Here is a 22,958-nt window from a genome sequence, read left to right on the forward strand (position 1 = left end):
GTCTTCAGTTGGTGTCAGTAGATTAAGCGGGGTCTGCTGCTTAAAGAGACATCACAGTCGTAGTTGCGGTTCAGACGGAATTTTCGTACAATATCGCCTCAACGGGAGCACTTGTGCCCCTTATCGCAGCGTCGAGAGAGCAGCCCTGGGGCAATACTTCATAGCTCCCCTATCTCGTACGGGTGGTTGCGTAGCAACAAGATGCGTACCTGCGGAGAGTCCATAACGTCAAATTCCCGTAGTCTCCGTGGTTCCCATACGGCCGCTGCTGGCGAGAAAGATAAGGGGCGCTTGGGAAACAATCCAACCTGTTCTGGGCATAAAAGAGAAGCTATTCGTCCACCGGGATGGAAGTGGCCGCAATGGCATCAATTTTTTTCTTTCTCGGGTATTCATTACTGATCGGGAGCATCGCAGGAGCACATGACATCCCGCAAGACAAGGTAAGCTCGATTTTCTCGATAAATGTGTCACTGCTTCACAGGATACAACCTCGAGCCTTAAAGACAGCGTAATCATAACCTCAATACCACTTTTTCTTTTCAAGGAAGCTTTTGGGCCCAAAATGACTTATTGAGCCCGCAACTGTACAGTAATGAGGGAGGGACACGTTATGACATACAAGTGAAGGAAGCCAAGGGCCATCAAAACCAAGGAAAGCATAGGGAATGTTTCGATTTGCTTGTTTGTATGAGTGTTTGCAGTTGGTCGATGGGAAATTATGTTTAATTATTGTATGGATAAAAAGTAGTTAATTAGAAAGTGAACGTAAAAACAGAAATGCCGCCGATGGTTTCGGAACCCACAGCCTCTGAACAACGTAATCAAACTACTAAATATCTGTGGATGAACTCTGCAAGTAAAACCAAATAAAAGAAGAAATTCTCCAATGTTTCTCTTGGCTTCGATGGCTGTTGACTTCCTTCAAAACGACATATGATGACGGCCAGTAATCCACTTAACATATGTTCTTGGCATAATTTGTCTGACGTTACTTCCGTCGCAGTGCGAAGCTTCAGGAAGACAAGTGCTCCTGTCTGTCGACCTTGTTCTTCAGGTCGTCTTCTCAATTCGCGCTGTTATGTGAGCAATTGGCGGAATTTCTGTAGTAGATCTCTTATTCGCTTCGCTGTCGCGAAAAGACTCGAAAATGAGCCTTTGAACTTTCAAGCTAAAGCATTTTAGCCATGCGTTTGGGCCAAGCCATCTTTGTGCCATTAAAATCTAAACGAATATCAAAGCCATAAATCTCCAACAGTAAGGGAAGAATAGTGCGATCAGAGACATTTATTTAAGCGTATCCAAGAAAATCTGAGGCTTTTATGTTTTATGGAGTTAAGGGTCCCTTGCTTTGACGCATGCAGTATGTTACGCGTGGGGTTGTATAAAGGAAAACTGAAGCCAGGAACAAAACCTCCTCTCCAGCACAATGTTTCAAGCCTATAGTTTCAATGAAGGATGCAGGCAGGAGTCCAAGCAAGAGAACATCGCAAATGTTACACGTGCTCTATGATTGCGCGGGTACACAATGTCAATATCTTGCTTTGTTTCCTAGCTGTGTGTTTTGTCAGGTCGCATCATTGGAGGCGAGCGGATGTCTGAAGAGCTGCAAGATTTTTCTTTGTGTCCAAGCTTTCCTGCTCGCGACAGCCACAAAATATGACAAGAAATCTAAATTCAACAGCGTTATAACGCTGCGCATATTTCGCATAACACCTGCGCATATTTCGTAACTGTCTTCAAAATTATAATTTTGAAGACAGTTACGAAATATGCGCAGGTGCGAGTGTTTCTAGGCGCTGTGGCATGAAAGAAAGTGTTTCAGTGCGAAGCATATTGGTCATTGCTACAATCAGTTTCGTTGTGCTGATTGTACTAATGAATGCGCTTCCCTTTTGAAGTGACAGGAAAAACGCACCATTTTTCCCGAGGTTTAGCGGACTTTGGACGTTGTCGTCACTATTCTACTTTGCGATAAATAAGTGTCATGAATCCCACACACAAGAATCCTGATTATGAAGTTGTTTAGGCTCGCCAAGTGCAAAGGGAAAACTCTGGAACGTTTCGCCTTGACCCTATGTTTATTCACTGCAAAGACTGTAAAGGAAAAACATGACTAAGAATTCAAGAAAGCTCATTTGCGTGCGGTATGATTCGCTAAGTGAACTTTCCCGTAATGTTAATCTGAAATCTCACATTAGTACGATGACACCGGTGTGTACATTACACACTAAGAAGTTTTATTTATTTTGAGCTGCACGTAACTCAGATGACCTCAAGTGAAGCATGAAATTCACCAAGCAGGAAAAGTGCGCCATGCCATACGAGGGGGTACCCAAAAGAAACCGGACTTATTTTTGTTTGAACTTATTTGTTCACATTTTAAGCACAGACTTTCAATCTCCTTCAAAGTATTCCCCACTTGCAATGATACGCTTGTCGAATCTTTCATTCTATTTTTCAAAACATTGTTTAAATTCATCTTTTGTGATGCTTGACAGTGCCACCGTCGTTTTTTTTCTTCACCTCAGCAACATCAGCGAAACGCTTTTCATTCACCTATTTTTTTCGTTCTAGGAAACAAAGAAAGTAGCATGGGGCAAGGTCGGGAGAGTATGAGGGTTGAGGAGTAGGGGTCATGCCATGTTTGGTCCAAAATTGTCGTAGAGACAGGACTGTGTGAGCAGGGGATTGCCATGATGGAAAAACCAGTCACCCGACCGCCACAAATCTGGCCGCTTCCACCGCACACTGTTGCCCAATCATTTCAAAACATCCAAGTAGAAAGCCTGGCTAACTGTCTGACCCTGCGGAACAAATTCTTAATGGACGACTCCTCTCACGTCGACGAAACAAATTAGCATTGTTTTGAGGTTTGGTTTCACCTGACGAGCTTTCTTGAGGCGAGGTGAATTTGAAGTTTTCCATTGGCATGATTGCTGCTTTGATTCAGGATTCGATTCAGGAACATTGAGTTGTCCCCATAGCATCGTCCTTGAACGTCTTTCTTAATATTTCAAGAGTTTCCTTTCAACTTTTTCCGAGCAAAAAACAGAATTTCACCGGCGCACGCTGTTCACGAAAATCAGCCATCGCAAAAACGACATTCACACAAAACAGTCGTCACTCTAAAATTCTGCCTAAACTAGTCTGACCTCCTTCAACGACGGCACTCGGCTTACTGACTCTGGAATGTTCGTTCTATGCGCTCCTAGTGGCAAAACGCGGTACCCTAGAAGCTTTGCCGACCAAAAAATTTAGTCTGGTTTCTTTTGGGTACCCCCTCGTATCTAATATGCTGTGCAAAGCGCATCGGCAAAGGTGCACTACTGCCGTAAAAAACTACTTTTCCTTTCGTAAACAACAATCATGTCATAAGTAGGTCGTCTAGGGCAACATTTCCTTATCAATCGAACAACGCTACTGAGGAACATTCCGCAGTGCACTCAAGCTGACTCCTTCGACGATATCTCAAGAGATACCGTTCAATAACACAGAGTGAGAATTCATGCCTTTTTTTAGCAGCTACAATGCCTTATTTCAACTAGATCTTTGTAACTATAATGGGCTCGTAAATGGATTAGACACTTAGGCAGCATATGACAGGTAGTGACTACTTCAAAAGCACCGCATCTGCGTCTTCAACGCAAACTAGGATAGGCCTAACAACGCCTACCGAGCGCTGCCCTATCACGACATCCTTGCAAGAAGTGTGTCACTAGCATAAGTGCAATGTATTCTTGCTGCTTGATTATAGATAAGCTTATCTATTGTCGTATTTATATAAATAATTATTGATATTCCATCTATTCAGCGATTCCCATTGAATTAGAGATAATCAGGTCGGCTGTACAACATTTCGGCTTGGTACGAAATAATGATGTAAGGCTTACACCAAAATCAACTATAGTCTCACACTGTGAAGTTGCGATCTCTGGATAAGGCTTCAAAAAGGTAATCGCTATAAACAGCTTTCTGGCTCGCAGAATGCCATGTGATGCAAGCACAATTGTGGCGCTCTTACTCAGAAAAGTTTCATGCAGTCTTTCGAAGATAGATGACGTGCTAACAGCATGATTCCTTTCTGCACCAAAATTCACATATATTTACGTGGTTGTTGATCAACCACGCTTACCACGCGGTCTTTAATTTTGAACCTTCATCGCCTCCTTTATCACCTATATATACCTGGGATGGTGTGTACTGTATGAACTGCGACCTGAAAACTTGCTGGCTGCTTGGCATGTAAACCCAAAGAAATAAATATATCATCTTTTTGTGTCTTCTGAATACATACAAGGTGTTTCACTTAAGAATTTACACAAATTTTGAAAGCAGTGTCGCTTGACACTTAGACAACTCATTTCCTTGCCGCTCTTTTTCCTTTTTCCCCCTTTGTTCCCCTCCCCAAGTGTAGGGTAGCCAACTGGGCATCGCCTGCTTAACCTCCCTGCATTTCCGTCCTTTTCTCTCTCTCTCTCTCTCTCTCTCTTGAAAGCAGGCTTTCTTGCTTAGAAATGCGCTTTTATTGGAATAGAATTGTCAGTGGCGTAGTACATTAGAATAAAGCGAAGATATGCTAACTAGCAGGCAGGTTAACTAATATTGAATGATTAACTTTCTAACTATAACTGTTAGGCTCCTTAATTATTAAGAGGCGTGTAGCCCACCATAATTATTATCCACAGCGGTTTTTAGAATTTCGAAAGCTCGGTTGCCCTCGCTGCTGTGGCCCAACAAATTTTGGCTGCATCGCGCCAAAATACATGCACTTTTGGGAAGCCTACCGGAAAAGCAAATTCTCCAGTGAACGTAATTTGTCGAAACAGCCAAAATGTGTAGGGTCACAGCGTCAAGAATTTAGAATTTTCGGAAAATCAAAAAACTGATATTGATGAAAATTGATACCTACTTACGGTCGGTGATGCGCCTCTCAATAATTAAGGAGCCTAACAGAAATGGTTAGAAAGTTAACCATTATATATTAGTTAACTAGCCTGCTAGTTAGCACTCCTTAGCTGTACTTTGATCTGCTACACCGCTGACAATGATATGCCGAAAAAAGTGTTCTAACTCAAAAGCCCTATTTTTAAAAACAGTGTAAAGTCTTAGTCCTAATTAAACTCGATTGGGGTTTCAGTCACTGGACCAAACGTCTGCTTCTGACATTAAGACTATTTCTCATCTGCAAAAAAACTTCTACACAATCGGAAATCGACAGATTCCTGCGATCCAAAGAAAATGGTCTACTTTCACTGAAAGCTCTGTAGTTCCAAACGAGAAGAAGAAAACGAAAAGATGAATTAGAAGCGTTGCTGTACCCGGCCGATGTTGCAAGTAATCTCGATTCATCGATCAAATTTTAGCCGTGGATATAAGATGCTAGCCGACATCGCAATCACATTAACCATGAAATGATTTTCGATGCAGACGTCAGAAGAAAAATTGATAGCTCTCATTTTGTCACCTGTAGATGACTCCTTATGCGGCCGGACAAGTGTCGGCGTTTCTAGAGAGACCCGCAAAATTGTTTTTTTCCTAATGCCAAAAATATATCAAAGATACCGTCAGCGACCCTTTGAGAACACGTATGTCGATTATGCGGCTTCGGCGTACAGCGTTGAGGTTATCGTTAGCGCTGGCGTAACACCCCGCAACACTTGTCGGTCAACATGCAATAACTCCGTTCATGACGTCATAATAATGCGTCATGAACGCTGAGTTGTCCGAACACAGTAATGTCCGGAGTTCGAGTATAGATACGTCATTAGTTCTCTATAATTGCAGAAGGCAAGTAATAAAGGTCCAATAATATTTTACTGACCAGCGCAAGCAGCTGCCCCTTAATGCCGAGTTACACGCTGATAAATTTTATACAAGTCAGCAGGTTAAGTTGTAAACTTTGGTTGACTCACTCCTGTATTAACACCACGTTATACGCACGTTGCAAGAGAATCCTCCATACAAGGCAGGTTAATTTATAAACTTTGATCGACTAACTCTTTTATGACCACCAAGTTATAGGCACGTCTCTTATCTGAAGCCATCCCCCAAAGAGCTCTTGAGGTGCCCGGAAAAATAAAATAAATAGTAATCATGTGAACCATTATCACCCCCAGTTTAAGTGAGCGCCACATCGTCGGCTGTCTTGTCTTCGGTGGAGTTTTGATGCTCACATCGTTGCTGAAATTTGTCGCGAGATGAGTGGCGTGAAAGCACTCATGAGTTTTCTGCCGACGAAACTCCGGTGCCTCTCAAGAAGGAATTCCTTAAAATAGCAAATCCAGCTTTTCTGCTGACCACAAAGGTAGTTTATTGTTTAAAAATGCCTCTATGAAGTTTAAGGGCCGCTCAAAGTTTGTATTGAATGATAACCGTTGTGTAGCCAATCCTGATCAGTTCACCGTTCTTGGATGTCATCTTTATTTATGAGGAAACTGAGGAATATTGAAAGGTCGTCTTATGCACGTTTTGATGGGAATGGTCTAAACTGACGATGCGAAGCCAAATATTGCTTTTAAAGCTACTCCGGCGCACGCACTGAGTATAAAAAGGGTAACTGCAGCAGTTCTTCTTGAATACCGCGCTATTCAAGGGTTAAGCTCTCTATTGGCTCTAAGTAAAGCGTGCATTTAGATGAGGACGTAAACGACTATTTATTTTGTGGCTTCTCCTCACAGGTTCTGTCAGTGAAGAGAAGTTCGGCGTCATGTCATGAATAGTAAGATTTAAAATTCCCGCTGTCATAGACAACACCACGCAGTGCGTCATTAGATGTTGCCAAACAACACTCGGCAGGCTCTGCTTTCGGTGGCGTTTCTTTACTTCCTTCAAAGTAAGTGTTTATGCTTTGCAAATGTACCGGAACCGAAAATGATGTCGATAAGGTTTGCGTACAATCTTGATGTCGGCGCCCAGGCTCTGCGAGGAGGAAACGCTCCGAACCCCAGGAAATAACAAAGAATTGTTAATCTGGAATATTTATGAGAGGTTATGCAAGTTGCTATACAAGGTGTTTCACCGAAAACTTTCCGCAATTTTTAAAACTAGGCTTTCTGATCTGGAAGCGCACTTTTTTCGTCATCGCATTGTAAGCCGTGCAGTACCTCAGAGTACAGCCAAGATGTGCTAACTAGCATGATGGTTAACTAATATGGAATAGATAACTTGTTGGCTATTGTTGTTAGGCTGCTTAATTATTGAAAGGCGTGAAGCCCCCGTAAGTAATATTAATAACGGTCTTCGTAATTTCGAAAACGCGGTTACCCCCATCGCTGTAGGCCAACAAACTGACGCAACTATTTTGCTAATGCCAAATTTTATCTTTATGTCTTTATTCTTAAAAACCGTTCAAAGTTTTCAACCCACGGCTATATTTAGCAGACAGCTTAGTCTGCTGCCGATAAGACCTGATGAGTAAATACAGCGAATATAATATTACCTATTTTATTATGAAGTACATTACTGTAAATGATTCAGCAAATCATCACTTCAAAAATTCTCGCACACTCTAAAGGCTGTTAGCAGCTCTTGCAAATCTTAGCCAAAATAAGCGATAAGTTTTTTTGTTGTTGTTGTCTTGAATGGTTATATGATAAATTCATGTAGGTAGCTTCATTTAAATTCCATTCGGCCTTCGTTGACAGAGCGGTTTAAAATAAAAATTCAAGGTACCTTCCAGACAAATTGTATCACACCTAATTGCACAGTTTTTACCGCGGTCATCATTGAAAGTGGTGGGCTACTGTAACTACAGGCTACGACACTTAGTTGTTTTATCTAAGTGAACACAAAAACAGAAAGCAAGAGCTGTGTAAAAGACAATTCATAGAATGTTGATTACTTAGCGCTTTTTTTTTTTTTTTGCTTTTCCAACGAACCGGGCTTTTCATAGAAATCCACGCACATGGCGATGTCTGCTGAGTAGACGCTATAAAATGAAGAAAAAGAAGAGCACCTTTAGGGTGGAACCATGTGCTTTATTTGTATATGATTCGCTGGCGTTAAACCTACAGGACCGGAAATGGGCTTCGCACAATATGACTACAGCAAAGTTTGCACACGAAACGATGTATATAAATGCTCACATCAATACAGGGGGTCAGATATCGCCGCCAGGAGCCGTGGATGACGAGCTAGGCCGTCTCATTGCATTGCCTAGCGATAAGATTACGATTATAAGTGCGCTGACGATAACACCGGAATCTCAAAAACGTCGCATGCATGGGTTTATCCTGTGGGAGCGCCTTGCGGTCATTGCCTATATGGTTGTAACTGATGATATTACATTTAATAGTTCAGCTATAACTTACTGTCCCGTCTTTTCTCGCGTCAATCTGCTTCTGTCGCAACTAAGTGCATGGAAGTTACTACGCAGTACATACTAGCTCCTTTTCAAGTTTTGCTGATGTTAATAATCATAATAATATTAATAATAATAGTAATAATAATAATTTGTTATTGAGGAAAGGAAATGGCGCAGTATCTGTCTCACACATCTCGGTGGACACCTGAACCGCGTCGTAAGGAAAAGAATGAAGTTGGGAGTGAAAGAGGAAAGAGAGAAAGGGATGCCGTAGTGGAGGTCTCTGGAATAATTTCGACCACCTGGGGATCTTTAACATGTCCTGACATCGCACGTTAAAGATCCCCAGGTGGTCGAAATTATTCCGAAGACCTCCAAAGATGCCGGTATTTGGATTTATTAACAAGCCGGCGCAGACACCAGATAAGTGGTTATTAGCAATGGATGGGAGCATGACACAGTCTGTTTTGCCAGAGATTTTAATAGTGGCGAAAGGGTAAATTTCTCAGTGGGCAATTGCTCAGGGTGAACTCGCCATGGTTATATGACATCGTCTTAGGAGCAATCGTAGAACTGTGTAAGCGAGACCTTCCGCGTCTAAGCGTCTAATTCTATAGAGACGAAACTCTTATGCACGCATACCTCAATCGTAATTTCAACGTAACCTATAAACTGTATAGCCATGGCGACCATGCGCAGCATGACTGAATTGCAGGACTGCCATTGGCGCTTCTTGAATGCAACGTTCTCATCATCTTTTTCCAGGCCTGGCTGTTTGTCTGTCTCCGCTACAGTCGTTATTTAGCTCGCCAAGAACAACTAAGCTTTTCCGCACTTGCCTCTACACTCGTCGAAAGAACTGCTATCATCACACTTACAAACCTGTGAAGCTCAATGTTAAGGCACACTGTACAAAATTCATTTAACCACGGACGAACGTGAAGACTACTCTTGGATATGCATTTCCTGTTCATGAGAACAGTCGCCGAGCTAAACCCCACTTTCTTAGAGCACTGAGCAGATTTCTTCAGGTATATTGGCACGGAAGTTCATGGAACTATGTGCCATACTTCAATCTAAACATTTATCTTTCAGGTAAAACGTAACACATACCGTCTTTCACTGATCAACACCACAAGCAAAAAATAGAAACATTCCTCTATGCTTTCCGTGCTATCAGTGACTTCTTTCTTCATGTGAGTCTGTACATACTTAGGTATACCTATATAATGCCACAGTACGAACTCCTCCAGGAATTCTTTCATTCCTGAAAGAATTCCTAAATTATCCAAAAGTCACCTTCCCTCAAGGTGCTTTCCTAGTTACTGTGGGCGTGGTACCACTTTACACTAGCATCCCACATGACAGAATTCAGGCCATGGTCGGAGCATATAAAGAATACAAAGTTCTAGGCTCCCCTGGTCCAAGTGCCAACGAGACACTTGCCAATTGGCGCTTAAACTTAACACTTTTGAATTCAAAAACACTTATTATCTTCAAACTAGCAGCAGAGCTATGGGCAAAACATGGCTCCAAATTACGCCAGCATATTTATAAACAAGACTGCATCAGATTTTCTCTCTACATATCCAAACAGACCTGCTTTTTGCAAACGCTTTCTGGATGACATATGCATAATTTGGACAGAAACCGAGGACGAGCTCATCGAGTTTGCTACCTCGCTCAACAACACACATCCAAATATCTGTTTAACACATATTTACTCGACCAATAAAATTAACTTTCTGCTTCCTAATGTACTAATACTCAGTTGAATTGAGCACAGTATTCACTAGCGTCTATAAAAAACCCACAGCGAGACAACAGTATCTTCATGTCAACAGCTGTCACCCACCACATCACTTCAAAACTTCGGTCCAATATACAGGGTGTCCCAGCTAAATGTAACCAAGCTTTTATAAAAGACGAAGCGTCCTAGCCCCGTGAGACCAACTGAGGGTTGTCGCCAGTCGCCTGTCCTAGTCTGAGGTATTTTTTTATTATGCAAAAGTAATTAATTAGCAGAAACTGATTAGCTAACTTTTTAATTATTGTCTTTAGGAAGAAAGTGTCAATGCAGGAATTGTAGATCCCATAGAAAAATAACCGGTTGCCGTGTTTGCAACCAAGTACCACTGATACAGCTTCTTTTATTTGCCTTAAAAGAGAGCCCGCGAAATACAAAAAGAACCACGTGATAAGGAAGAAGTTTCAGCGCTCCCAGACGACCGATCAAGCAACGACATTCGCTTATCGTTGCAACGCTGTCCCGAACGGGGTTCGGCGTTTTGCGATGGTTGCGAGATATACGTCAGCAACTCTCGCATAGGAGCTAGGGCGAGCGCTTCTTCAGCGCGTGACGGTGCAAGTTCGGCGGCACGGCCACATGCCTATCACTCGAGGCGAGGTTTCGCGTGAAAAAGCGCTCCATGCGAGCCGCGCTTCACTTCCATAAAAAGCAGCGCACGCTTACTTCCCATGACGCATAAGCAGTTCCTGGGGCATATCTCGCCACCACCTCAAAGCGTCGAACCCTGTTCGGGACAGCGTTGCAAACATAAGCAGATGTCGTTGCTTGACCGGTCGTTTGGGAGCGCTGAAACTGCTTGCCCATCACGTGGTTCTATTTGTATTTCGCGGGCTTTCTTTTAAGGCAAGCAAAATAAGCTGTATCAGTGGTACTTGGTTGCGAACACGTCAAACGGTTATTTTTCTATACGATCTACAACTCCTCCATTGACATTTTCTTCCTGAAGGCAATAATTAAAAAGTTTGTTAATTAGTGTCTGCTAATTAATTAGGTTTGCATAATAAAGAAATACCGCAGACTAGGACACGCGACTGGCAACAACCCTCGGTTGGTCTCATTGGGCTGGGGAACATCCTCTTTTTTGCAAGCCTGGTTACATTTAGCTGGGACACCCTGTATACAGGCCCTAGATTCAAATAAATTTCCTTACGATCGAAAGATCCCGAAAGGCCGGTGAATTGTCTTAAGTAGTAAGCTGGTTAACAAATTTCTGATAATTAGCTTTTCAACTATCACAGCTAGGCAAATGGTTGCAATTAGTTATTGGTAGCCGGTCGTTAGTAATAGCCATATCAGTTTTTAGAATTTCGAAAATGTGTACCCTCGGTGCTGTGGCTCGACCAAATTGGTCGACATTGTGCCAAAATACATGCGCTTTCGAAAAGCATGCAGGAAAAGCAACCTTTGCTGCACACGTAACGTCAAAAAACCTAAATTTTGGTGAGCCATAGCGCTACGGGTAATCGCGTTTACGAAATCCTAAACACTGATAGGACTATTATTAACGTCCAACTACAAATCTTTAGCAGCAACTAGGCAGCTAACTAAAATAAATAAAAACGTAATTGTTAAGAATTAGTTAACCAGCTTACTACTTCAAGCAATTCATCAGTTTTCTTGTGCCCGCCAACACTGCCAATACTATGCTGAAAGCTCAATGTACAACTCGAACATAAAGTAAGGTTTAGAGACCGTACATAGAAAGGTTTTTATAGGATCCTTATGTGAAAGAATAGAGCAAGAATCATTATAATTGCAAGATAAGTCAAGTGAAACATCTGATCTCTACAGCTTTCATGCGAATAGCTATTTCAGTTCTCGGACCCACTTACAACTTGCCCTGGCATACGTCCGATACCTGCAGGCCTCCTCTTAACTGATTTCTAACTTCATTAGTAAGCCGCCATCAACAATTCAGCAACAACTAGCTCAACAAGCGGATGCTTGCGAATATTCGTCCGAAGCTTATCAGAGAGTCGGAAAGACTTTTTTATGCAACTTAAAACGCCTTCGCACAAGGAACCGGTTAAACTCGCATCAATGTCGCCGCCTTTCATTTTCGAAAACTGCAGCCCGACCGCTCAGCTGTCAGCGGGAGCTAGCCATCCTTTACGAGAGCGCCTCAGTTGAGTATTAGGGCCGGCTGAAGTCCACTGTTATCACGATCTGCTCTCCGTCAATTGCGTCAGCTTCTTAACTGACATTGACACCGTCATCTCTTTCACAGGATGTGGCTAACAGGCTTTTACGAAAGCCCTTTGTAGAGCATTATGGCCGGCTAAAGTCCACTATTGTCATCATCTGCTTTCTGTTAACTGAGTCCATCTCTTAACTGACATTGATACCTTCATTTCTCTCACAGGTTGCAATGTCGTAGCCTAAATCAAAAATCATTTTTCAAACACTACCGACCTGCGCTTGCTCTAACAGCTTCTATTTTGATAGTCGCAGCTTGGAAATCAGATTATTCTTTTCCGATAAGCGCAGCTACATTTTTGCTCGGCGTTTGTGTCCAAATTGGCCATTAGTGTTAAGGTCTGTTTAAAACCTATTAACGCTGAAAAAAGCATTCATGTAGAGAATTAACTCAAGGAATATAAATCATTCCGTCAACTTGTAAATCACTAAATCGGAGCTGCACACTGAGCAACAGCTGCTTCTCGCCCACTCCACATAAAAAGAAACATTACACTCGTATATACACTCATCTCAGTGTTTCACCATCAGTCATGACACTCTAGTGCACTGGCCTGTATATGCGTGGTCCCTTGCTACTCAAGCTGAATTAGAGCTACAACTTGTCAATTCCAGAGACTAAAATTGAGACATCTAGCAATGCGTTCGTTAAACGAATTATCCAATTTCCTGTTACGTAATTTTTGCTCAGTGCCATTTCTTTGACCGCGTCGCCTGAACTAGAGACCTTGTATGCCTTATCAGAGTGTTAAGGGCGCGGCCCAGGGCTGGTGCATGAAAGCTCCTCTATCTCAGACGTGTAGTTACTCAGCAACACAAGGCTTACGAGAGATACGTCCGTAACGTCAGATTCTCGTTACTCCGCGAGATTCGGCTGTCGTTGATGTGAGCGTAAGAGATAAGGGAAGCTTGATAAACTATCCGCCGTATGCTACGCTGCAGACCGCACCTGTTCACTCTTCGAAACATCTGCCGTCGCAATGCCAGGGAGATTTTCTTTACCCAAACTTGCGTTGCTCATAGGGAGCATAATCTCTGTAGCACACGGCATCCACAAAAACCAGGTAAGCCTGAAGTTCTGGAATATTTTGTCAGTATGATATCGCCCCGTGACATCGTGCTTTAATCGTATGGCAGTCTTGCAGCCAATGTCGTCCTTCAAAAATAAAATGTTTTCAGACAAAATGAGAAATAGTTTTCAGCGTCCTTGAAAGCCTTAATGGAGTCATCGTAACACATCCTATTGGCATAGCTGGTGCCCGAGGAATCCGAGTAATTCTTTAAACCAGCTTTATCTTTTCCCGCTCACCCCGACTTGCGCGGCTTACTGAGCTTAAGTGTACGAGACTTTCTTTGGAAACATTTAAATGTACTTACTGCATCTCTTTTCAGTAGGCGCTGCGAAAAATACGCAGGTACACGATTTCGTAAGTGAAGAAGAAGTAGGTTCCTATGACTGTTCGTGCACCTCTACCACGGCAAGACCCCTGTCAGCGACGTTTGCTGGAAGCTGCTGACGCCGCCTTCCTAACATAGCCTCCCAGCGGAATGATATTCATCTTTCGACATGTAGACGACCCACGTTACCATGTTTGGTTGCCGCTGACGACTCCATCTTTTCAAACCTTTATTCCGCCACCCTAAGTTCGTCCTTGTCGCCGGCCGCTATCTGTGTTCCTCTGTGCTATCTGTGTTCCGCCGGCCGCTTCCTCTCTTCACCCCCTTCCCTTCCGGACGTAGACGTCGACGGCTACCAAGTACGGTAACTTCGGTCATCGCCATGTCCAAATATGGGAGTCATTCTGCAGGGGGCGGAGAGTGGGCGTCGTCAGCAACTTCCAGGAAACGTCTCTAACAGGAACTTGCCGTAATCAACATGCACCGACCGGCACATAACTTCGTTCTTTAGAAGAATGGAACTTTTTAATTTTTTTGTAAGATCATCTCCGTGATTTTCTATGCGTGTGATGAAAATCCCGCATTGAACGCTCTGGACATCCACAAATTTGTGCCGGGGTCACTTTATTTGTGTTTTTTCTGTCGCTGTACATCGAAGAGGTAGGATCTAGGACTCTTGACTCAGTGACATCACGCATTTTTCATGGTATGTCCGCTTTACAAACTAAGGAATAATGTAAAGAAATTATTTTTGTGCCTTTTCCTAATCAAGGCAACACACTCAGTGCATGGCAAATTTTTATAGGTTCATCGACTTATCATCTACTACTTTTGTTGGCATATGAATTTGCCGCTGCGCTTGATCCCGTGGCACAAAAGTATCCGAGCAAGTTGCCAGAGTCGGTTTTCTTTTGAACTCGCTGTTTTGGAACTACACGCTTCTTTATGTGATTCATGTTCAAGATACCTTGAGTGCACGAAGTTACTGCTTTTGTTTGCCTTTTGCTTCTGCATTATTATTATTTCCCAAAATTGTTCAAAGGTTTAACTTCTCACCTCCTTTTTACCTTCCAATTCTTATACCTTTCGACGTGTTAGAGAAAGGCACTGCTTAGAAACTCTGCAAAGTTTATAAAGTTGCCTATATTCCCGTTAAAGAGCATCCCATAATTAAAATTTCTGTCCAAGTTATTCTTTTTAATATACATAGCTAATCGACTTTTTTTGCCATCAGTCGGTGTGTAGTAGGCTGTTGCATTTCTGCACTGGGATGCAACGACACTATATTTTGAGGTGTTTGTTTCAGGGTGCCGAAAGTGGTGACGTTGACCCGAACGCCGTTTTGCCCCGACCTGGTAAGCCTTTGAAGAACCTCTTTGTTTTTTTTATTATCATATAATACTTGGCTAGAAAATTTCCCCCTCATTTTTGCTGAGGTTCTCAAAGTAATATGTTTCTCACGAATTACTCTGCGTCACTATAGAATGGTCTGTAACTGAGCGGCACAAAACTGTTTTTCTTTAGTTCCACGCGAGGGAATCCGACTACATAGCTTGGCGGGCTTCGTGTTTTTACTTAGAAGCAGTAAAGCGAACGTGGGTGTCTGAAAGGAGGCGACATATTGAGGAGGCGCAGCCTGGGAATATCCAGCTTCTCGGGAACGGCCGATGTGTTCATTTGCAGGATTTATATAAATCGCCAGCGCTAAATGTAATCGCCTCCCTACACCTCCTTTCTCAGCAAATTTTCAAACCGGGCATGGCCACGCTTTCCTGCAGGGTGCATATCACTTGACTGAATTATTACAAAATATTCAATCTCAACTTATCTTTTTCATTCGTATCCAGTTCCCCAACAAAAATATTATTACCGCATACACCTAATTTGCAACGTATATTGCTTTCTAATAGTCATTCATTTCAGCTCTGAAGGAGCGTCAGCCAAGTCTTTCTTTTTTCGGGGGGGGGGGGGGGGGGGCGTATCATGAAGTGTAGCGCTGTTCCTTTGAGCCACACAGTTCTGTTCTAATTGCTAGATTATCTCGTTGCCAGTTTCGTTGACGAAGCGCTAGAAACATCTTTGGTAGAAGCGAGGCATTGAGAAAACCGTTTCTCTGCACGCCCTAAATGAGTAATGGAGCCTACAAATATGAGCTCTCTCTATCCTAATGCTTTGAAACATTTGGGGGAAAAAGGTGTTCCAATTCGAAAGGTGAATCTATGCAAGCCTGGAGTCGTGCTTTTTTTACAGAAAAAAAAAACTTTATTAATATCGTACATTTGGACCACTACTTCCTCGAATAGTTTTTTAGTGATCCAATCTAACTTCGTGCATCTTCATTATCGCATACCATTCCTGTCTTTTCTTGTAATTCACAATCATCCTTCCCCTTGTCGTAGCACCCAGCTCTACTTCCTGCAGAGGAAGAATGCTAAGAGTCCCCATAGAAAGAATGAGAGGGTGGGGGGGGGGGAGGAGGGGAGCGGGTTTCCGGTAGAGTATGTGGCGTGGGGGACTATCCGTACGTCCGCTAATAACAGCCCTTTCTTCTCAAGCGATGTAAGACAAATGGTCGGTGCGGAACAACTTTTGTTCCCCAGTACTTTATTGTTGTCCACCTAATATATTGCGATTAAGCAACTGCAAGTGCAGCACTGATTCATAACTTGACCATGTTCAGATTTTGTATGCCGTACATTTCACGGCCAATAATAAGTATAAGCCACAACGTTCGCTCAATGTGTATTTCTCAATGTGCTACATTTTAACGCAACAGTATATGACCAGAAATAATTCGGAAACTTATGTTCAGCATGAAAAGAACAAAACGTAACCATTAATGCGATCCACCGGGTTATAATGATAATATCCTACTTGAGGACCAATCCCTACCATGGTCCGAGGATCGTTGAGATATTTTTCTTCACACTTCGCACGTTTTCAGTCCCCTCGTTACTGCGATCATCTTCAGTGAGTAATGTGCAAGAGAATGAAATGTTCCAGCGCTACGATCGAGTGCTTTTTTTTTGTGTTTTAAGTTGCTAGGGGTGCGTTTTCTTTCACAACCGGTGTTTCAGTCACTAATAAAACCCCCAGTTTTATTAACTTGCAAACAGTTTTTTCAACATTTCGATTATCGGCAGTTACTGTTGCTTATAAGAAACTGTGTCCACAGGTTGTTTGTTTTACGAATCTGGCCTGACGAACTGACTGATGAGTTTATTGGTTTTGTTTTGCCAGGGTTCAAAGTAACGGACCTCAAAGTCACAGACCTGGACACTACGCGAGCTGAAGTGAAGTGGCTCAAGCCCTCCGGACCCGTCAGTGGTTATGATGTGGTCATATGTGCCAGACTGAAGCCCTTACAATGCCAAGAAGAGAGACTAGACGAAGACTACTTGAACCTACATCAACTTAAGCCCAACACCACGTACGAAGTACGGGTCAAGCCTTTCCATCACAGCAAGTGGCAGAGCTCCTACGGAGACGAAGTGACCATCTCATTTACCACTCTCCCTCGTAAGCCGTCTTTTATACTTCTCCGATCTTTATTTCAGGCTTCGCATAGCCCACTAGCGTAAATTTGTTATATCTCTTTGCGCGGTAACATGTCTTCCATTACAGTAACATTCTTACATTACAGTTCAAACTCAAATTTTTCTTATTCGCACGTTTCAAGAAGCTGCTAGCGTAAAGGTCTAAACTAGCAAGGCTTATTTAATAATCTTCACAGCATCGCATTAAAAAAATTAAGTAGCTTTACCATGTAAAACGCATCTTTTTGGTTTAAACTGAAATATTCACTTCCAACATATCCAGAAGAATCTAGCAATATAAAGTTGTTTTTACCGGGCTAGCTGGCGGCGGGGAGTTCTGAGCGTCTACAATCACGGGGCCACCCCGTGCGGATTCCCTGTGCCTCGCACGTCGTCCTAACTTTTAGCGACGCCGTCGCAAGTCAGTTGCCCGGCGTGAGCGCCAGAGATGACGATATGGAGTGTTGTCCTCTGAAAGATAGCAAGAGCTCAAAACCTGAGATGGATCGAACAGAGGACGAACGCACCAGAGAAGCAGCCCCCAGACATGCTTCCCAAGATGAAGTCCATACCAACACATTTCTCGACCGTAACAAAGCACTCACTCCAACCCTTTCAAAACAGAAGCAAAACCTTCGCACACTAATGCGAGACAGACAGACAGAGTAGATTAAGCACCTAGGTTGGGACTCTCCCGCACCACTAATCTACCGCGGGTACTATGCGAGACAAAAATATGTTGGGGCTTGTGAAAAGGACTTAAAAATAATATGCCCCTGCCCGTGCCACTAGGTATAACGGGCTTACTATGCGAGACATATGTTAGGGTGGGCTGTCTAAAAGGAAAGTAAAATAATAGAGCCCGGCCCGCATCGCTTAGAGCACAACGGGCTTACTATGCGAGACAGCAGCATTCAGAGCAAACGCAACAATCCCAAAAGCACCATGAGGACCATCTAACACTGATCATCCTCGTTACCACGTTTGTAACCGCCATTTTATTTTCGCTTTAGATCGACGCTATTACCATGCTGCAGTATTAAGTGGGCAAAAAATACAATGGCCTATGCAAAATTGGTAGAGCGGAAAACAGCGCTAGGTGGCATTCCATACTGTTTACGTTCAGAAAGACCTAACCAGTGCAGGATACCGGTGCAGTGCGCCCCAGAGAGAGAGAGAGAGAGAGAAACAACTTCATTAGGCACAACATTAGGCTTCGAGAATAGCCCGCGTCAAGCTCGCATAATTCAGCTTGTTCCTCACCTGGTATGAAGGTAGGCAAGTGCGCCACGTTGACGGAGAGAGAGATATAGGTAACGAGGGGATTGAATAGAAACATCCAAGAAAATAATGAATGCTTGTATACGTTTTAGGGTAACACTGACATGCGGGTTATCGGGAGGGTATCTCAGAAGGGTATCATCGGCAGTGTAAAGGCCTAGGGTGTGTGGCACGGTCTAGATGTCGCGGGCAATAAAAGAAGCGCCGACCTGAGCTCGAGGAAGCATCTCTACACACGATCTTCGAGTCAAGGGGATGAATGTGGTGGGTAATACAAGCAGCGCGTCAACCCAGGTTGGAATCGGCCGCAACGTATTTTATAATGGGGGCGATGCGGAGCGAACGTGGTAGCGAAGATGGGGCCGTAATAATGAGGAGATCAATTGGATCAAGATCACTATGTAAAAGAATACAGTAACCTTGTGTGGTTGGCAATACGACAGTCTTCCGGTCTCAATACTGTTGTGAAAGGTCCCTCAGTGGTACCAAGAATCCCACCGAGTACAGGCGCTCAGTGGACATGTGCAAAGGAACGTTCAGTGCGGCCTTCTATAATGTATGAAGCGGATCCTTCATCTGGTGTCTTTGCAATGATGGATCAAGGCAGAACATGAAACTGCATGGAGAATTTCACTAAGGGCTAATGAGTCATGTTTCACTCCGAGCTCTACCCGTTTTTACATCTGAAACGTGCATGGTGTCGAACTTCTTCAATGCGCTCTACTGATATTGTGTGTCTAGTTTACGGCATAAATATATGCATTGTGTGTAATAAAATTTGTACTGATTGTTCTGCTTCCCATTTGTCACTCCCTAACCTATATAGATAATATGCAGCAATGCTACTGGTTGCTTCCATCTAGGTTTCGTACCTAACGAAAGTCGTTTTCAAGAGACTGCATAATTATTCTGAGCTATATGTTTTGTTTTATTTGGCTCTTCTGAAAACTGAGCTAGTTGCATGCCGCGCTCTGGCAAATCTCAGTATTCCTTCCCCATTGGCAAATTCTCAGGAACCGGTCGCAATATATTCACTACAAACGTAAGGGAACAGTAAAGAAATGCTAGTGTTTTCTTTAATTCTGAAAACTTTCACACGGTTCTCGAAACGCAATTAACGTCGAACGATCAGATTGGTCCTGTAAAAAACATATTGAAAAAAAATTACAGCATGGAGTCCCTGTTTAGTTTTTTGTGTATTCTGGTCAAGAAGAGCATTTTTTTTTTCCAAGCATTACTTGGCACGCCTAGCTGTTACAGCGACTTGTGCATGCCCAGATATTTTGTTCGCTTTCAAGGAATAAATAAAGTTTATGGAAACTTCATCTCCTCCACAGTTCTTGCCGCCATCCTCACATAGGCACACAAAAACTGAGCAGCCCTTTGGGACGTTTACATTGCTTCACTAAATTAAATGAAATGTCTTTTACGAGTTATCATGTCTCCTTAACGTTCCCTTGGAGATTAAAATAGTGCACCCGTCTGCAAACGGCTTCATGCAAAAAAAAATTTTTAACTTTTCTGGTTAGATTGGAACTGAACCCTTTTTAGGTGGTGTCTGCCTGCTTTGCACACTAATATATCTTGCAGTGCCTAGGCTTGAGGGCATCGAAGTCCGGCCTCTCAACTCGACGTCTCTGGAGGTGAAGTGGAAGGCAGTGTCTGGCGCTGCAGTGCTCATTGAAATCTGCCGAGTTCCTTCCAATGGCAAGAAATGCTCCATCCACCACGTTGGCAGTCACAGGTCGGAATTAAGAATCGACGATCTGGAGCCTGCAACACTGTATACCGTTACGGCTACCTTCACTGCGGCTGCGGGTGGCCATAACCCCGGCATGCACGTGTCACGGAACGTCACGACTCCGGCTCTGGGTAAGACAGCCAGTGTCCCGTTTTAAATCTCTATATTACAGTTTATAATGGCACCCATATAGAGGCCACTTCCACATGCTGCACGTAATGTACAGCCTTTGTCAAAAATATACAGCCCAAGAGGATTTTTTTCCGAGCCGTGTACCGGGGCTTTTTAGCATATCTGAAAGCCCCAAACTTGGGACGATTGAGGGCTTCAGACCCTCCCGCCTTCTTGAGATCACGGTCCCTGGATATGCAATAGAAGCCGCACTGCTAGGCTCAGAAGGAGACTCAATGGGCTGTATACTTATGACAAACACTGTACGTATGATTATTGGCGTTTTACACCACCGGCTACATTCGAGATCATGCATTGGATCATAATCTGTACAAACTACCCCTTTAGTTCTTGCAACGCACACTAACTCCAATTTGGAGCCGCACATTTAGGGTAAATGAGTTAGTATAATATTCTCAGGCTGATTAGCCAGCTCAGTTTTCTCTAATTATCCAGATATCAAGAAGGCCAGGTTAACGAAAACTTCTTCCGTCGAGAAAAGAAAGGCGTTGCATGTTGCCCGAGGGTGCGAAGAAAATATGGGCTAGCTCTGAAATGGTGCAATAAAATTGAAAATTCAGCCACCGGATAAACTAGTTTAAACCCATGGGCCGTTAGGAACACTCGTTTGCGACGAACTGCTTATTAGGCGTGCTTGGTTTAACACTTTTTGGCACCCCTGTCTGGTAGTAAAGACAACCGAAATGTTTGCAGCTGTCGTTCGCGTTCCAGTGACATCCTTCCGACCTGAAACATATCAGAACCACACAGTACACATCGTCCCACCTTTATCAATAACAAAAACCAGAAAAATAAACAAATGCCGAATTAGAATTTCGAGCTCAAGTTTCCTTTCGTTTATATACTCAAAGAGAAATTATACGCAAGAAATCTTATCACACGGCATGTGCTGGTCCACTAATTTGCGTAAAAAATTTTCAAAGGCGACAAAATCAAAATGCCAATGAACAGACCTCATTACGGATGCCAAAAAAGCAGGTTCCCCTATTTCCGCATGTGAAATCCTCCACGCCCTAGATGCGCTAGAGGATATTACGGTTGAAAAATTTACAAAAAATGAAGGAAGTTGTAAGCTTTTAGGTCCAATATCTTGAAAACTAACTTCAATGTTGAGGGCGAACGGGGAAATCAAAGCAATAGAAAATTTCAAGTATTATGCGGACTGTATTTTGCGAAAGTAACAAAGAATCAGAGAGAGAGGAAGAAGCTGTTTAATTGACAAACAGAGAAGTTAGCCGGCATTTAAATCCGCTGACTTGCCACTTTGCGTGGGTTAGGGATTCGTGGAGACAAAGGTGGAATGAAAGATGTGTAGGAAATGGGGTGACAAGAAGTTCACTGCGTAGAGAATGCGCAGTGAGGTTGCTGAGCGAAGGGATTACAGTTTGTATAGAAGACTGTTGTCATCAAAATAATCAAATAAAAAGTTCATAACACGTCTCAGCTGCCTATGGCTGTCTAGGGGTCGTAATACACAGTCAAGTGGAAAGACGCATTTGAGTGAGTGATTTCATGAGATGCTCTGAATGTGCACGCTCATGGGCATACGCTCGGCATTCAAACAAAAAATTTTCTCAACAGTTTCCATTAAGCCGCAGTCGTCGCAAAGCGGACTGTTCGCTTGACGTAATCGGAATTGTAAGGAGTTTGTCAAAACAGCGTTAAAAATAAATCAATGATAAAGAGCTTCCAGATGGCGAAGAATCAAAATCTAGCTTCCTGTCCTGACACTATTCCTGCGAGACCACACCGCAAAAGATGTCCCGTTTTTCAAAAAGGAGTAATATTTTTCCCGGTTCCTACATGTTAATTCTTTCTTCTTCTTTAGTTGCTAGCTTTTGCTGCAAATGAAAACCGCAATGAAGACAGCAAATGAAAATGACTATGAAATTCACCTTAAAACACAAAATTCATTGTTTTATATGGTGTGGTAGTGAACGAAGTAATTCCCTGCAAACATGTTTTTCATAGCAGCTACAGTCTGCTTATTTTTATCACTTTTTCTTTCAGGTGATTGGGAGAACGCAGGATCGCTGCCGGTGTTTAGCGGACTTTTGATGATGTCGTCACTGATCTACGCAATGATAATATTATAAGCGCAATGATCCCGAAATACGGGCACTCTGACAATACCGGTTGCTTTCAATGAGCAAATGAAAAATCGAGACACTCCTAGCTTCTTAGCGCCTTGCGAAAGAAAGATATGAATACTAATTTAAAGATCAACCGGTATGACATAATTCGCTTCTGTGACCGCTGCGATCTATGTGTCTGAAATTTCAGACTGAGCACAACGCAGACATATGTTTCGCACTGCGAAATGCATTGTTTATTTTCCTCTTGACGAGATAAAGATTTAACAAATTAAAGCATAGAAATCAAGCAGCAAAAAATCGCCCTGCCTCCCTAGCGCAAAGTGAAAATGAAGTGAAAAATCTGTTATATTGATGTAAATAAAAAAATCTTTTAGTGAGTAATCATCTGTTCTTCTCGTTGGTT

General features: G+C 42.9%; 1 protein-coding gene across 1 annotated transcript; it reads left to right on the top strand.

The window, feature by feature from the left end:
* The first annotated feature begins 269 nt into the window (after positions 1 to 269).
* On the top strand, positions 270 to 22,915 carry LOC149329970 (collagen alpha-1(XII) chain-like). The gene is made up of 5 exons (XM_089559699.1): positions 270 to 443; positions 15,016 to 15,064; positions 16,950 to 17,228; positions 20,117 to 20,398; positions 22,470 to 22,915. Exons 1-5 carry the CDS (start codon positions 348 to 350, stop codon positions 22,553 to 22,555), a joined length of 792 nt encoding a protein of 263 aa, XP_089415825.1. The 5' UTR covers positions 270 to 347; the 3' UTR covers positions 22,556 to 22,915.
* The last annotated feature ends 43 nt before the right edge of the window (positions 22,916 to 22,958 follow it).

This window comes from Amblyomma mixtum, chromosome 9 (genome assembly GCF_055824585.1).
Source record: "Amblyomma mixtum isolate Tamu chromosome 9, ASM5582458v1, whole genome shotgun sequence".
NCBI classification, from domain to species: Eukaryota; Metazoa; Arthropoda; class Arachnida; order Ixodida; family Ixodidae; genus Amblyomma; species Amblyomma mixtum.

Bases quoted from the DNA above. Each gene is read 5' to 3' on its own strand.
- LOC149329970 (XM_089559699.1), top strand. From the start codon at position 348: ATGGAAGTGGCCGCAATGGCATCAATTTTTTTCTTTCTCGGGTATTCA. The intron at 15,065-16,949 runs GTAAGCCTTTGA...TTGTTTTGCCAG, and splicing joins CGCCGTTTTGCCCCGACCTG to GGTTCAAAGTAACGGACCTC. The intron at 20,399-22,469 runs GTAAGACAGCCA...TTTTTCTTTCAG, and splicing joins CGTCACGACTCCGGCTCTGG to GTGATTGGGAGAACGCAGGA.